Genomic DNA, 14,992 nt, shown 5'->3' with positions numbered 1-14,992 from the left:
TCGACCCCAGGCTCTCCCCGCAGGGGCCGGGCCACCCTCCCGAGCACCCCGCACAGCAGACTCTCCCTAAGGTCAGGCTGGAGAAGCCAGCGGATCTCGTGCAAGCCTCCTCCGCGGACACCACCGACCTCGAGTGCAAAATGCAAAGTGCTCGTCAGACTGCTGGATTGCTAAGGCTGCATGGGCCTTCGAGACGGTTTGGAAAAGCATCCTCAGGGTTCTGAGAAGGAAGCCGAGAGGCTTGCTGGAAGGTCGCTGGGTGGGCGGCAAGGTCTCCCAGCTGTGTCCACCTCCTGCAGCGCCAGGCTTGGACCAGAGCGTGGTGAACAGGAAGCACATCGGGGGCGGGGTATGGACGAGGCATCCCCAACTCTCAGCCAAGATGCTCCCAGTCAAACCACTTCGGGGCAGTGCCTCCCAGCCCAGAGCACTGCAGGAAGCAGAGTGTGGCAAGAAAGCTCCGAACCTGACTGCCGGAGCCCAGCTCGGCCACGCGGGAGCTGTGTGACCTTGGGCAAGGTGCTTAGCCTCTCTGTGCTTCCGTTTCCTCATCTGTGACACTGGAACCCCGGCACCCCACATACTGGCAAGTACATGGTATGTATAGAAACGTGTGTTTATTGCAGGTGAGTTGAATATGCGTAACTCCACAGGGTCTCACGGCAGGAGCAGGAAGGCCCCGGGCACGGCAGGCAGGTGAAAGGGACTCAAGGCAATGAGCTAACCCAGGCCCACAGGAAGACAAAGGAAACATTTTGAATGAGAGGCTGGATTAATCACATGTATTAAATGCTCTGAAATGATCGTCAGCACCTGGAAATTCTGTCAACGATGAACCTTCTGCTCATTCTCTCAGCAAGTATCACCTGCCCGTGTGCCGGACCCTGTTCCAGGCACGGGGCACGGAAGTGAATAAAACAGATTAAAAAATCCCCCTCTCATGCAACTGAATTACTTTTGACCAGAGCAGCAAAACTTCCGGTTTCTCTTCTCTGTGGTATTAACACACCCTCCCCCGCCTCTTCCCTCACTGCCACTGTTTGGGCTAATCGTGCGTCTCTTGGGGCCGGGCACCCTGCGAGGGTGACACGAAAATGGATAAATACACTAAAACGTGATACCTTACACATCGAGGATCTTAGTTCATCACACGAGAAATACCTGCGATACTTGAAAGCTCTGGACAAAATGCATAATATAAGTAGAAAGGAATTCTGGCACAAGACGAGAACGGAAGGTTTGGAGTCTGCACTACATATTTCCCGTTGAGAGGAACACGGTGGCCAGGACTGGGGCGAACAGAAAACGACGTCTCTAAAGGCAACACAGGCGCCTTAAGGTCCCGTTACAGTAACCACCCCCCTGCCTCCTTTACACCCGGGGATGGAAGGCAGAGAGCAGGACAGTGTACGTTCTGCTCCCCGAGGACCTGAAGGGGATCACGTGGCACAAAGAGGGTTTGCAACTACTGACCCTGGCTTCAAATAGCAAGTAACACAGAAGAGAAAAGGAAGGAAGCAAGGAAGGAAAACGGGAGCGAGGAGGAACGGAGGAGGGGATGGCAAACGCAGAGCTTTCAAAGCCTGGTGAGTACAGTCCCCATTCCCAGTCCTATCCTGGACCTTTGTTTGGAAGGGAAAGGCCACCCAGGCTGCATTTCTTCTTCTTTTTTTTTTTTTTTTTTAATTCATAAACTGCTTTAAAGAGAAGTTTTACGTTCAGAGCAAAACAGAGGAATCTGCGGAGTTCCCATATACCCCGCCCCCACCAAGTTCAACACACCGAGGCAGTATCTTAGTTACAATCGCTGAACCTGCATGGATACACCGTTACCACCCAAAGCCCAGGGTTTACATCAGGGTTCACTCCTGGTGCTGTACATTCTATGGGTTTTTGAAAATGTATCATGACATGTACCCACCACTGTACTGTTACTGTGCGGAATAGTTTCACTGCCCTCAAAACGCTCTGCCCACATGGCCCTCCCCCAGCCCCAGCAATTACCAATGTGTTTTATTGTCTTCCTAGTTTTGCCTCTTCCAGGATGTCAACACTCGGGCTCTTACAGCGTGCAGTGTTTTCAGACGGGCTTCTTTCACTTAGTCATGCGCACCGAGGTTTCCTCCATGGCTTGAGAGCTCACTTCTTTCTAGTGTTGAATAATATTCCATTGTCTAGACGTATCGCAGTTTATTTGTTCACTCACCTACTGAAGGACATCTTGGTGGCTTCCAAGATTTGACAATTATGACTAAAGCTGCTATAAACACTTGTGCAGGTTTCTGTGTGGACATAAGTTTTCAATTCATTTGGGTAAATACTCAGGAGCATGATGGTTGGATCGTTCGGTAAAGACCATGTTTAGCTTCGTAAGACACTGCCGAACTCTCTTCCACGGTGGCTGTGCTAATAATAATTCTGAAAGAGCCACGAGTAAAATTCCGAATCGCCTGCCAGGCTTCTGATCAGGCAGGAAGATGCCCCCCGCCCCTGGTGTTTGTCTGACACTGGGACGTGTGCTAGCGAGATGTCTGTGGTCCTCGGGTGAGGCATCAACAACATGGAGTTACACAGGGAGAAAACATTCCCATTTCAAGGCTTTGTGCAAAAGCTCTAATCTCTACTTGGGCTAATCTCCCTCTGTCTCCTCGGTAACATTTGCTTGTCAAGGAATAAGTCAGGAAGGTGACCGTGAAACGACCAGGGCTGGGAAAACACCACCCCAGTTAGCCTGGGTCACCCAACCTCTTCAGCCCAAGGCCGAACTAACGTCCATAATTTCTTGTTACATCAAAACAACAACAACGACAAAAAACTAAACACCTCTTTGGATTCTCTTCTGCCAACGTGATATTTTCAAGAACCTCCTTAAGAGCGAGATACACTAAGAATATGATACCCGCAGTAACAGGGGCCAAGGTTTAGCCCCACCTAAGCCACACTGCACTGGGCACAGTGCCCGTCTCCCACGGGGGTGGCTGAGGCCCGGCCAGCTTGCAGGCAGTGACACCGTGGGGTGGGGGGGGGGGTGCAGAGCCAGGATGCGACCCTCTGTCACGGTGCCCCTCTACGTGAGCAGGACAGGAGTGGGGTGAGGACATCTGAGGTGCTGCCCCGGCCCCGGGGACCTTCACCCACCCTTCCTTCCTTCCTGCTTGGTGACAGATGATGGTGATGATTGTGAGCAGGTAAAACGCATCCTGGTCTATAGCGTCATTCACCTGTGGCCGAGACCCAGGACTCCGTACGGGCCCGGGGCGCTGGTGCCAGAGGAACAGAGGCCACAGACCATCTGCCTAAATACATACGCTACAAACTGAGCTCGCGATATGGACTAGCTGTTCTCTCCTTGCACCTTGCCCGCGGACTTCCCCCGGCGCTCTGCTCGGGCTGCCGCAACAGCACGGCTCCAACAACAGGCGTCTACTGTTCACGGTTCTGGAGAGTCGAAGCGCAAGGTCAGGATGCTGGCAGGGCAGCAGCCCCCTCGCTGTGCTCTCACCGGCCTGTCCTCCGTGAGCTGCCCTCCTGGTGTCTCTTATGAAAACCTCAGTGCTCTCCGAGGGGGTCCCACCCCAATGACCTCATCTGGCTGTGATCACCTCCTGGAAAGCCCTGCCCCTATGGACAGTCACACTGGCGTCACCTTCAACACACCGATTTTGGGGGAACAGGATTCCACCTGTAATTCTTCTCAACAACCCGGAAGGCCAGGTTTGACTGGAGAATTCAGGGGCCCCTGAGATGCCCTCCGGACGCGGAGGCATGGCCCGCCTGACTGCTCTTGCCGCCCCCTCCACCACGGTCACGACGAGCCTCCCGCACGTCCCAGCTCTGTCCCATCTGCCCATCGGACGTTGGCGTGTCTGCGCCAGCAGGGCGGCACCCCGCGGGGCGATGGCACAGAGGGGAGGGAGAGGCTGCGCAGGTCCTGGGAGGGACTTCTCAGACCCCAGGTGGGCACGTCCCTTTGACCCTACAGACCCCAAGCCTGTGAGGACAGCTCAGGCTGGGGAGGCCCGACGAGAGCCCTGTAACGTTGGGGGCGCAAACTTCAGCCTGCAGCCCAAATCCAGCCCAACACTGCTGGGTGCAGCCTGGGAGCTAAGCATGGTTTTAAGTTTCCGGAATGCGAGAGAAAAAATGTAACAAAGACGATCAGTCTTTGGAGCCTTTTGGCAGGAACAGCTGCTCAAACTGGAGAAATCTAAAATTTAGATGAAGGCAAAGGCTAAAGCACTTACCCTCTAGCCCTCAGCAGAAAAAGCTTCTGATCCCGGCTCTGTAACCCAGGGCAGGGGCCTCTCTTGCCTGGGTCCTCGGCGCTTTTGAGACCTGCCCCCGCAGGGTGCTGTGCTGCGGATTCTCTGCTGGCCCACACAGAGCTCAAAGCCAGCTGTGCAGGGGACTGTCCCCAAAGACGGCCACAGTGCCCCTCGCTCCCATCCTGTATGGCCCCTGCAGCGTGACAGCACCACGCCTCCCACCAGGATTTAGTACTTACATCACCTCCCCTAGACGCCGGGCTGGCTGTGGACTTGCTCCGACCTGGAGAAGGTGGTGGGAATGACACAGTAATCAAGTTCTAGGTGAAGCTTAAGGGGCCTCCACTTTTTTGGGGGCCTGTGTTGTACCCTCTTGGGAGTCACCGTGGCGAGACGCTCTGGATAAACTATTGAATGAGGAGAAATCTCACGGAGGACAGAACACGGAGAGGAGGACCCGTGGGTCTCGGCTAAGAGCCAGCAGCCCGGGGCCCCCGTGGGACCACCCTCCAGGGCCCAGCAGGGCCACAGCGGCCGGCACATGCCGGGCAGAATCCCAGCGATAACGTGGCTTTGGTTTTAAGCCATTCAGCCTTGGGTGGTTACACAGCAGCAGCAAGTTGAAACAACTGTCAAATAACAGACGCGAATGTACGCAGCCCTCCCCTGGAGGCAGGCCAGGCTTCTTACGTGCAAGACTTCAGCCTCAAAGTCGTATCCCCATTTCACAGACGTCGCCCCAAGTTCTTAAAAGAGCAGAACTACAGCCAGAGCTGACTACACAACGATAAAGAAAAAGCCACCTGAAGTCAAACAGGAAGTCCTTCCTTCTCAGAAACATCACGTCTGCGTGGGGCTAAGGTAGAGTCGAGCTGACTTAATCTGGAATCGGAGGCACCACCATCAGCCTCTAGTCTCTCTCCGAGCGGTTCTCAAGCTCGGCCACTGTGGCCCTGGTCACTGGTCTAGGCTGCGGTGGCAGGCGGGGGGGAGCGGGGCCGGATTCACTGCTCCGTGCCCCCTTCAGAGCCCCCTTATCTCAGGCCTCCTCTGCTGAGCAGGGAGCCCTTCAAGCCCTTTGTTCACTGTGGCTCTGAACAAAATAACCACTCGTGCAGTGAAGGAACGAACTGGGAGTCAGGAACACATTTGTGCCTGTAAGACCTTAATCGGCTGGAATAAAAGATTTTCCAGAATTTCAGTCCGGTGGTTTCACAGATGCGTGTGGAAGGGGACACTGAGGCATGAGGGCCCCGGCCCGGCCACCTGCCGTCTACGAGCCCTGCACGGGGCTCCTCTCCTCCCCGCGACTCCTCTTGTCTGGAGAACAGGGACAACGCCACTCAGCCAAGGACTGCTGTTAAATGACACGAAGTCACAGGGGCAAGTGCATGGTCCACACCCGCCAATGAGAGCAGACTGGTCATCTCCATCCAGACACCCACCCCGTCCTCCCCACGGCAAGGTGAAAAGGGATTCAGTGATCCCTGACCCGTTTTTGCAAGATTTAAACAAATCCCCAACTGAAGGGCCAACTCATGTAGCCATGGGATTCCTGGAGTAAAGACTTATCAGGGCGTCATTGATGCTTGGAAAACAAAGACGGGGCCTGGATGGAGGGAGGCTCACTTGCACCCCCGGAGGGAGGTGGTCAGTCCCTGGGCAGCCCTCCTCCCGGGACCACAGCTGCTGCAGGGAGAAGCTGATCAGCCCCGGGTTCAGAGCCCAGCCTGCCTTGGATCTGGGGCGTGGGAAAAATGAACGAATCTCTGCCCCTTGGGTTCATCATCTGGGAAACAGGGCCAGTAACACCGACTCTGCAGACGCAACTGAAGGATTAAACAGACTCACGTCGATGAGGCGCCCTTCCCTGGCTCTCACACGCAGCGGGCACCCATCAAGGGGCAGCTAAGTCACCAGGAGCTGGTCATCTGTGGAGGGAGGGCTGGGAGGGGGAGGGGGAGAACAGACTGGGGCTGCCTCATGGACCACGATATCACAGAAGGGGTCAAATGCTCCAGAGAACAGGCTGAACTCATTAAACTCTGATGCCACAAAAATGAGACAGTTAAAGAGACGCAGGCAGACGATCAAATATATGAGATAATATAACCAACACCATTCCTCGAAAAGGTCTGAGGCGAGTTATATAATTTAAGGAAGAACTGCCCCCCAGAACGCCTGGCCTGGGCTCTTTAAGGAAGAACTGCCCCCCAGAACACCTGGCCTGGGCTCTTTAAGGAAGAACTGCCCCCCAGAACGCCTGGCCTGGGCTCTTTAAGGAAGAACTGACCCCCAGAACGCCTGGCCTGGGCTCTTTAAGGAAGAACTGCCCCCCAGAACGCCTGGCCTGGGCTCTTTAAGGAAGAACTGCCCCCCAGAACGCCTGGCCTCGGCTCTTTAAACATTTCTTGGGGGGAAAGCGGCTGCTTCATCTTCTCTGTGACGCTGGAGTCACTGGACCGTGACCTGACGCAGAGGGAAGTTGGCCTTTGATAGAAAGAAAGAGTCTTCTCGTTTATCGTTCTCTTTCTTTAATCAAGGGCTTTCTCCGCGGCCGCCCGCCTGGGCCGGGTTGGGGTCAGTGGCCCAGAGGCGCTGATCTCAGAGGGGCCACTGCTGGCACTCACTGGCTTCTTTCCATCTCGTTTCCCCGTTTCTTCCCAGCTTGGCAGGGGCTAATTTACGGCCTGGCTGCTCAGCCGTGTGCACCAAACGAGGTCTTTTCTCATGTGACTTTTAGATCTCTTTTATTCTCTGCCCCTCTCTACAACTCTTTCCCCAGAGGCCAGGAGAAGCTCCGGGGAGGTCGGTACTCTGGCCCCTCGGGTCCTGAGCTGACTTCCCGTCCACCTTGGACCCTTGGGGACCCCCGGCGGTGGGTGAGGGGGGGCGCGGGGCCACACCCCTGCCCCCGCACGCTCTGTCACCTGCCATCAGCCTTGGGTTCCAGCCCCGGAGCTCCCGACCCCTCAGTGCCTGAGCCTCGGCCCTGTGCCCCGGCCCATCTGCCCTGCCCCGGCCATGGCCGGACACACAGCTCGCTACGCCTGCCCCCGACCCCCCCACCCCACATCCCTCCTGCCCCCGGGGTAGTGGCCCACCCGTGAACAAAAGCCAAGGGTCCTGCTGCCTGGAGCTCAGCGGGAGACAAAGAAAGAAGTAAACACGTGAGCACGCGACGTGGTCTATCCAAGGGTGACGTGCACCGCGGAAGGGGACCAGGGACGCGGCTGGAGGTCTGCCCCCTGAACCAGGGTGGCCGGGAAAGGTGACCTCCCGGAGGTGACATCTGTGCCAAGGCTTCAAGGAGGAGAAGGAGGGAGCAGGCTGACCCCCGAGAAAGGAGGGTCCAGGTAGAGGGAAGGAGAGAAGAATCAGGCATATTTTACATAAAAATGCAGACTTCTGGCTGTCGTCATGGGCAATCCCGTGCTGGCCTTCTCGCAGGGCTGAGACCCCCGGGACGGGCCTCCAGCTCTCTGAACACATCCAGCCCAACACGGATGGCAAGTGTGCGCATCTGCCTGGGGCAGTTGGTGGCGGGGGTACCCGTAGGCTTCTCCCCCTGGGGTTGTCCCGTGCTGGGGGGCCGTCTGTCGTCACCTGGGGACACGGTCTTGCCCGTGTCTCTGAGCTCCCCTGGGCTGCAGTGGCCCGCTCCTAACTGCTTCCAGCCCCTGACCCTCCTGGCAGGGGGTGCTTGGTGGACCCTCGGTGAGCACCTGAGGGGGAGGGGCTTAGAGCTGCTGGCTCACCCCGGCTTCTGAGAGGTCGGCCCAGGATGGGCAGCTGGACCACGATCCTGACTCGCTGCCCCAGAGACGGAAAGGCCTGGTCAGGACTCAGACCCCTCGGACGTTAAAGAAGAAGTGGGCTGTCACATCTCCGTGCTCGTTCCTCACTGCTCTTTCCCTCGGGGAGTCTTCTCATCTCCCTGGAGGTGCTGCGATACGTGCACAGGATACACAGGCTTTGGGGTCGGAACGTCTCGGCTGCAAATCCCACCTTTGTCTCCTACCAAGTGGCGCAACCTCTGCTCGTGTATCAGGCGTGACCAAGCGGAAGCTGCGTTCCGAGGGCCTGGTCTGGAACAGGCACTGCCCACACTGTGGGTGACGCCCTCTGCGTGTGGGCTACACACCCCGGCACGACCAGGCCGAGAGCGAGGGTCCCACGTGGTGCACTTTCCAAAAGCTTCGCCCCTACCGCTGCCTCGCTCTCCCAGGGAAGGGCGGGCGATGCTAGCGTCCAGGCTGCTGCTCGGCTGCGGCAGATACCTGCCTTGCGACTGGATCTCGCTCGCCCGGAGCAGCCGACGTTCAGATGGGGGATGAAACCCAGGTGAAGCCTCAAGGGCTCTCTCGCTGTCCTCAAAGGACCCTTTCTATGTCAAAGCAAAGAGTCCCCTTCACGTCGGCTTCAGGGATTAGTTCCTGATTGGTGCCCCTTTCCCAGCGTCCATCTCGGCGCCAAACTTGCGTGTCAGTGACATTTTCTGCCTTTGCTCATCTTTGCCGGCTAAGGAGATGCTACAGTACCGAGATCCATTTCAAGGCTTCTGACGAACAGCCATAAACATTTAAGCCTCCGCTTTGCCTATTTAGGAAAATGCCACCTAAGATAATTATTTTGCCTTTGCCTGACAGAAAGATTTACACAGAGGACAAGATTATTTTCACCTCTGAGCAAATTCAGAAACTTGGAACCTAGATGGTCTCTTCTCTACCCTGCAATGATTCCTTGGGTGAAATATGCCAAATTCCTGGACCCTTATGAAGAAAATGCTAGCAAAAGGCGAAACAACCTAAAGTTATTCCTGACGGAGCTCCCAAAGGAGCGCGGATTATTCTTCATTGAAAGTCAACCGGCATCTAGGTGTAGATTTTGGTTCCTGTTTGCGGCACCTCCTCTAGACGGGAAGCACTTCCAGGGCAAGGCCCCGCGTGCTCTCTTTCTGTGTCCCCACAATGCCACGCTTGGTACAGCAAGCGTGCAGGATGCTCTCTGGACACACAGACTGCTCCGGGTTTGAGTGGCTCAGCATGGCGGGCAGTGCGAAGGTCTGCAGGCGGCCTGAGCCTGGGGAGGCAGCTGGATTCCAGCACTTTTAGCAAACGTGGCCCCAGGCTGTTACTGACTGCCTCGGACACTCATCTGAAAGACAGGCCTGCTGGCCTCTTCCTCTACAGGGTTTGTGATGAGAAGAAAGTACAGAAGGTGCCCAGCACACAGTCGACACTCGATAAATGGCAGGTGCTCCTTGATTGCTTGCACAGTGGGTATAAGGAGAGGAATGAAGGCTTACAGAACCTGAGGGTATCCGGAGCCAGAACATGTGATCCAGTGTGTATCAAGAGGCCCAAAGCTTGTTTTCCATAAAGCCCTCTTTGACGGCCTGTTCCCAGCATCCCTCTCCCTGATGGGTGTTCCCAGCATCCCTCTCTCTGACGGATGTTCCCAGCATCCCTCTCTCTGATACCATGTCCTCAGGTTCTTAGCATGACATGGCCAACCCCATGCAGGTGGGATCTCCTAAATGGCAAACAACTTCTCAGTTCAAAGGGTCTTTTCCAGGCCAACCTAGTCTCTGTTGGCCCAAAAAAGTGACCAGGAAGACAGCAATGGCCAGGGTCTTCTAGGACAGGCTTCTGGAAGACTGCAAGAGGCTCAGAATCCGATGTGGCAAGCGAGTCAAGTGAACGAAGGACCAACTTGCCTTGCGACCGACAAGGCATGTCCCCTTGAGATGGGGAGATGACCCTGGATTATCTGGGTGAGCCCCATGTAATCCCAAAGGTCCTTAGGAGAGGGAGGCTGGAGGGCCAGGGCTAGAAAAGAGAGGGAGAGAGATTACAAGATGCTACGCTTCCGGCACAGAAGATGTAGAAGACCCATGAGCCGAGGGCTGCAGACAAGCCCCAGAGGCTGGACCAGGCACAGATTCTCCCAGAGCTGCTGGAGGCTGTGCAGCCCCGCCGACAGTTTGGCGCTAGCCCAGTGAGACTGCTCTGGGCTTCTGACCTCCAGAACCGTAAGATAATAAATTCGCGCTGTTTTAATCCACTAAGCTGGCGGTTGTTACAGCAGCCACATGAAATTAGCACCGCGAGGAGCCTTGAAAAAAAAGGCAACCAACTTCAATTATTTGGACAATGTCATCTATGTGGAACGCCGTCACCCTGGTGATGTCAGACGGCTGAGGTGTCGCTGAACACAGGAAGCTAACTGTTTGAGCAGCAGGGACCTGGTCTTGATGAAGTTCAAAAGCCACCTTTACTCCTCAAGCTGCTGCCATCCCCGGCCACCAGGCTTTGACAGCAACTGGTGGGTGCTACACAGAGTCGGCACAGCTAACAATCACAGCCTGTTTAATACGTGTCAGCCGGGAGAAGGCTTCAGAATAAATACTGCATCAGGAGGTTGCATTTTCTTCTGTACCATCTCTCTATCCTTCATGTTTGAAAAAGGTTTAAGCTCATTATATGCATGGAGATACTAAGGTGTGAGTTGTTTGCAGGGAAAGAGGTTATGTAGGTTATGTATCAAGAGAACATCCCATCTTTGCCCACGTAATTCAGAATTTAAGTTTCTAAGTCAATGTTCTAAGCCTGTGTTCCTACACTGTCTAGGAATATAACAGGCAAAACAAAGCCTTAACAAAGGGATAAAGATTAGCTTCCCTTTTGGAATAATGGGTATAACGAGGGCTGCCAGGTGCAAACACTGTACTAGGCGCCTCAGCCCTCAGCAACTCTACAGGGCGGACAGTATTATCCCTGACTTGCCACTGTAGAAACGGAGGCTCAGACAGTTTGAGAAACTTGCCTGAGTTCCCACAGCCTGTAAAAGTCAGGAGTGCAGCTCACACTGGTCGGATTTCCAATCGCGTGTCTTTTTGATTATTTCTACTGCCTCGGAGATAAATGCACGAGGCGCTATGCTGAATAAATACCACAAAGCCACCCGACAGCTAACACGAGAGCTCTACAAAGAGCTGAAGGTTGGCCTACCGTGGAATCCATCACCCACTCCCTGCTGGAGCTCAGTGGGGAAGGGACGGTGCCGTCCACAGGGTGGGGCGTGGTCAGAAAGGTGGCTACACAGCGACCCAGGGTTCTAACCCACCCAATCACTGGCATGTAGGAAGCTTTGTAAAATAGGAAGAAAGCCACTCAATATGTGTCATGACAAAGACAATGCAGCCTGGCCACTGCTGTCAACACACAAATCTTGGAGCCACTTTGCTTAGAACCACGTGGGTGTGCTCTTCCCATGATCCACTGCGGTGTGTCGCTGAGAGCACCAATCACTGATTTTCTGACACAGAAACCAAACTTACGGTCACCAAGGGGAAGGGGGGGATAAATTAGGAGACTGGGATTAACGTATACACACTATGGCATATAAAAGAGATAAACAACAAGGACCTACTCTATAGCACAAGGAACTACATTCAATATCTTGTAATAACACATAATGGAAAGGAAATCTGAGAACGAACCTGAATATATATATATGTATACATCGATACATACACATTTATATAACTGAATCACTTTGTTGTACACCTGAAACTAATGCATTATAAATAAACTATACTTCAATAAAAAAATAAACAAACCATAACAAAACAAAAAATAAATCACTCTGATTTTGCTAAAGAGGCATCACCGGGACCACCTTTGACCCAGTGTTTCCATGCAGAGCCCTCTCACAAGCAAGATCCTCCCTTCTTTGCCCCACAGTGTTTCTTAAGCTGGTTTGCTGGTGACCACGTAAGAAATACGTTCTACCACGCATGCATCTCACACGTACGTGTAACAAAAACAAAAGTTCCGTGAACCAAGGCGTATCCTTACTCTGTGTGGGGAGCTCTCGTGGTTTCTTTTTCTGTATTATTTATTCCCCACATATCGACTTGGTGATTCAGGGATGACTCTACATCCTACGAGGGGGCTGTGTCTGTAGCTGGAAAGCCCTTGGTCTAAAAAACCAGGCCAGTCGGGGTCCTACCTCCGGGGCGATGTAATCCGGGGTCCCGCAGAAGGTCCTGGTAGTCACCCCGTCCATCATGTGCTCCTTACACATCCCAAAGTCCGCAATCTTGATATGTCCTTCCGAATCCAGCATGACGTTATCTAACTTCAGGTCTCTGCAAAGAAGCGGGTGGCATCAGCGTCCTTCCCATAATGTCACATGCTTTGCTCTGCTGCTCGTGAGACAGAAGCCCCCGTGAGTGGCTGCATCCCAATGGCACATTAACTACGGTCACGGGAGTGCTGGGACCGGGAATTAGGACTTATTTATTTTTCCATCTCTAGAGCCCAGTGTAGTGCCTAGCATGCAGCAGGTACTTAATAAATGCAGACTGAACGAATGACTAAACGGCTGAGCTAGTGATTCCCGACCTTGGCTGTGCAGGTGAATCACCACAGATCCCAAATGAGCAGCTCTGAGGAGACCCCAGTCACCGGTTTATTAGTGTCCCACCCGGAGAGATCAGACACACAGCCAGGTGTGCAAATCATGGGCTCAGAACAACCTCGCTGGGTCGCCCGCGTCCCTTCCATTCTGCCCCGTGCTGTATGGTCTTCTAATTACTCTCCGCTTAATGCTGGAGAACATTCTCCCTTCATTGTAACCAACAACGGGAGGAACCGAATCCCACAGTTGTCCCCTTCCCCTCCCAGCTCCCGTGTTCCTCTACGGAGCATCGCCAACAGAAATGCAGCTTTCACTGGCCCCTCACCTCTGTGCCAAGTCAAAGGCAGAGGAAGGAGCTGGCAGGGAAAAGAAAAGCATGTTTTCTTGCAGAAGCAGAAATGAGATAAACGATCTTCTGAGGTCCGGAAACCAGAAGGTGGTTCGGATTTGCCCGGAGGCTGTGGAAAGAATGGTGGTCCCCACAGGTCTCCGTGACCCGGGGCGTGGTGGTGGTGGTGTGTGTGGGGGGTCCGCTCCATGTTCTAAGTCCCCATCACAGAACTCACACCCACAGAGCCCAGAGGTCCAGCAAAGCCTCCACAGTGCTGCGGCCAGCAGGGCTTCGATACACACCTATAAATGATGCCTCTTTTATGAAGAAAGAACAACCCAATGGAAATCTCTGCTGCGTAGAACCTGCAAAAGAAAACACCTGTCAGGTGTCTGGCTTGCTTTCGTTGGCCTGCTGGATACTTTTTACCCTCAGGATCGGGCATCGAAATGGCAAAAGAACGGAAGACCCTGGACGAGCAGAGCTCAGCACTGCCCTACATGTGTCGTCAACCCTCTGCCTCCAACTTCCCCAAGGAATGACACAGCCAGTAAAATCGATGAAGCAGGTTTATCACCTGTCCCCAGTAAGCGCTTCTTGTCTGGGGCAGGTAGACAGGTAATTACTGCTTAAAGGACATTCTGAATACGATCTTTTAAAGAGTGGCTGTCTGCTGGGCTGTTCTGTCAGGGCTATAGTAGATTGGAGCAAATTTCCATTTTCCTATTCAATACATTAGTGTTTGAAAATACACTTGTGCCCTGAAGACAAAGGACAAGGTGTGATGCTCTCTGCAGGTGGTTTACTCACCCCCTCACCCCTACCCCAAGCGCTGGGAGAAATGGGACCCACACCAGGATTCAGACCTCATGCACCCTTTTTATTTTTTTCATTCTTACAATATTCTTACAATTTTTAAAAACTTATTTATTTATTGGCCGCGAGGCACGTGGGATCTTAGTTCCCCGACCAGGGATCGAATCTGCGTCCCCTTCATTGGAAGCGCAGGGTCTTAACCGCTGGACCGCCAGGGAAGCCCCCTGATGCACTTTTTGAAATAATTCATGATAAAAAGCAGTTACTGCCTTCGCTTCAGAATTGTTCAGGGGTCAATATCTGAAACTCCGAATGAGTGCTGAAGGAGGTTTTAAGCTTTGCACAGCGTTTAGGAGTTCTTGACGTCTAAGAAGACACAAGGTGCTGCCCGTGTAAACGTCATGCCCGGGAGGCTTCCAATAAGCACCCGTGTTTACACGAGCAGAGAAACACCATCAAACCCGCAACGGGGGGCAGGGGCACCTCTGAGGGCTGGCAGGAGACGGGGGCCGAGGAGGGAGAAGGGGGTCACAGGTAACTGTCATATGATTTTTTCGTGCTTTTCTATATTTTTAAAGTGAAAAACTTTCCAGCAGCACAAATACAAGGGGACGGTACTAAATGGGACGGCCTGTTAGTTCATGATGGAAGGTGGCTCTTTACAGCTCTGTGTTGTCAAGCTTCGTTGTGTAACCTGTGCATTTTAATGCTCTGTAACTAACAACACGAGAGACAGGGCCACCCACCCCTCCGGTTTTGAGCATCTGCCCAAGAATGCCCCGTTCTGTCTCCAGTGAGCCTTCCCCAGACTGGCTCACCCCGCACGGGCCGGAAGTGCCCCAGGCTTATATCTTTCAGACTGAACATCGGCCGGAACCCGATTAACGTTTGCCCACTCGATTCATCAGGGCACCTGCGCACTGGGCATCCTCACTCCGGGGACAAAAGAGCTGTGTGTTTAGATTTGCTTCTGTGAGTTTCCCGTGACTTCCTAGCCCCTGGAAAATGGGGTGATTCCTCAGGTCTCAAAGCCTTGCCTCTAGATGGATGATTCTCTGTCTCTCCCTGGAGCCCACATCTCTCTCCGGGGCCGCCGATGCCTGCGTCCCACTGAGACCTCCTAAGTGATCCCCTGCAACCTGCTCCTCCGGAC

At 53.9% G+C, this 14,992-nt stretch overlaps 1 protein-coding gene across 4 annotated transcripts in view; it reads right to left on the bottom strand.

Annotated features, from left to right (window-relative positions):
• Positions 1-14,992, bottom strand: part of PRKCA (protein kinase C alpha) — a 370,931-nt gene that overhangs the window by 29,173 nt on the left and 326,766 nt on the right. For all 4 annotated transcript variants that reach the window (XM_022589847.3, XM_089901750.1, XM_030762139.2 and 1 more), the window contains 2 exons: positions 13,326-13,388; positions 12,282-12,420 (listed from right to left, as the gene is read on the bottom strand). In XM_022589847.3, coding sequence (XP_022445555.1) covers positions 12,282-12,420; positions 13,326-13,388 — 202 coding nt within the window. The remainder of the gene's footprint in view (positions 1-12,281; positions 12,421-13,325; positions 13,389-14,992) is intronic.

The sequence above is a fragment of the Delphinapterus leucas genome, chromosome 19 (assembly GCF_059928025.1).
Source record: "Delphinapterus leucas isolate spDelLeu-1000000601 "Yukka" chromosome 19, BTC_Dleu_Yukka2, whole genome shotgun sequence".
Taxonomy (NCBI): Eukaryota; Metazoa; Chordata; class Mammalia; order Artiodactyla; family Monodontidae; genus Delphinapterus; species Delphinapterus leucas.
The sequence above is the reverse complement of the archived record's forward strand: the minus strand, read 5'-3'. Positions and strand labels throughout refer to the sequence as shown.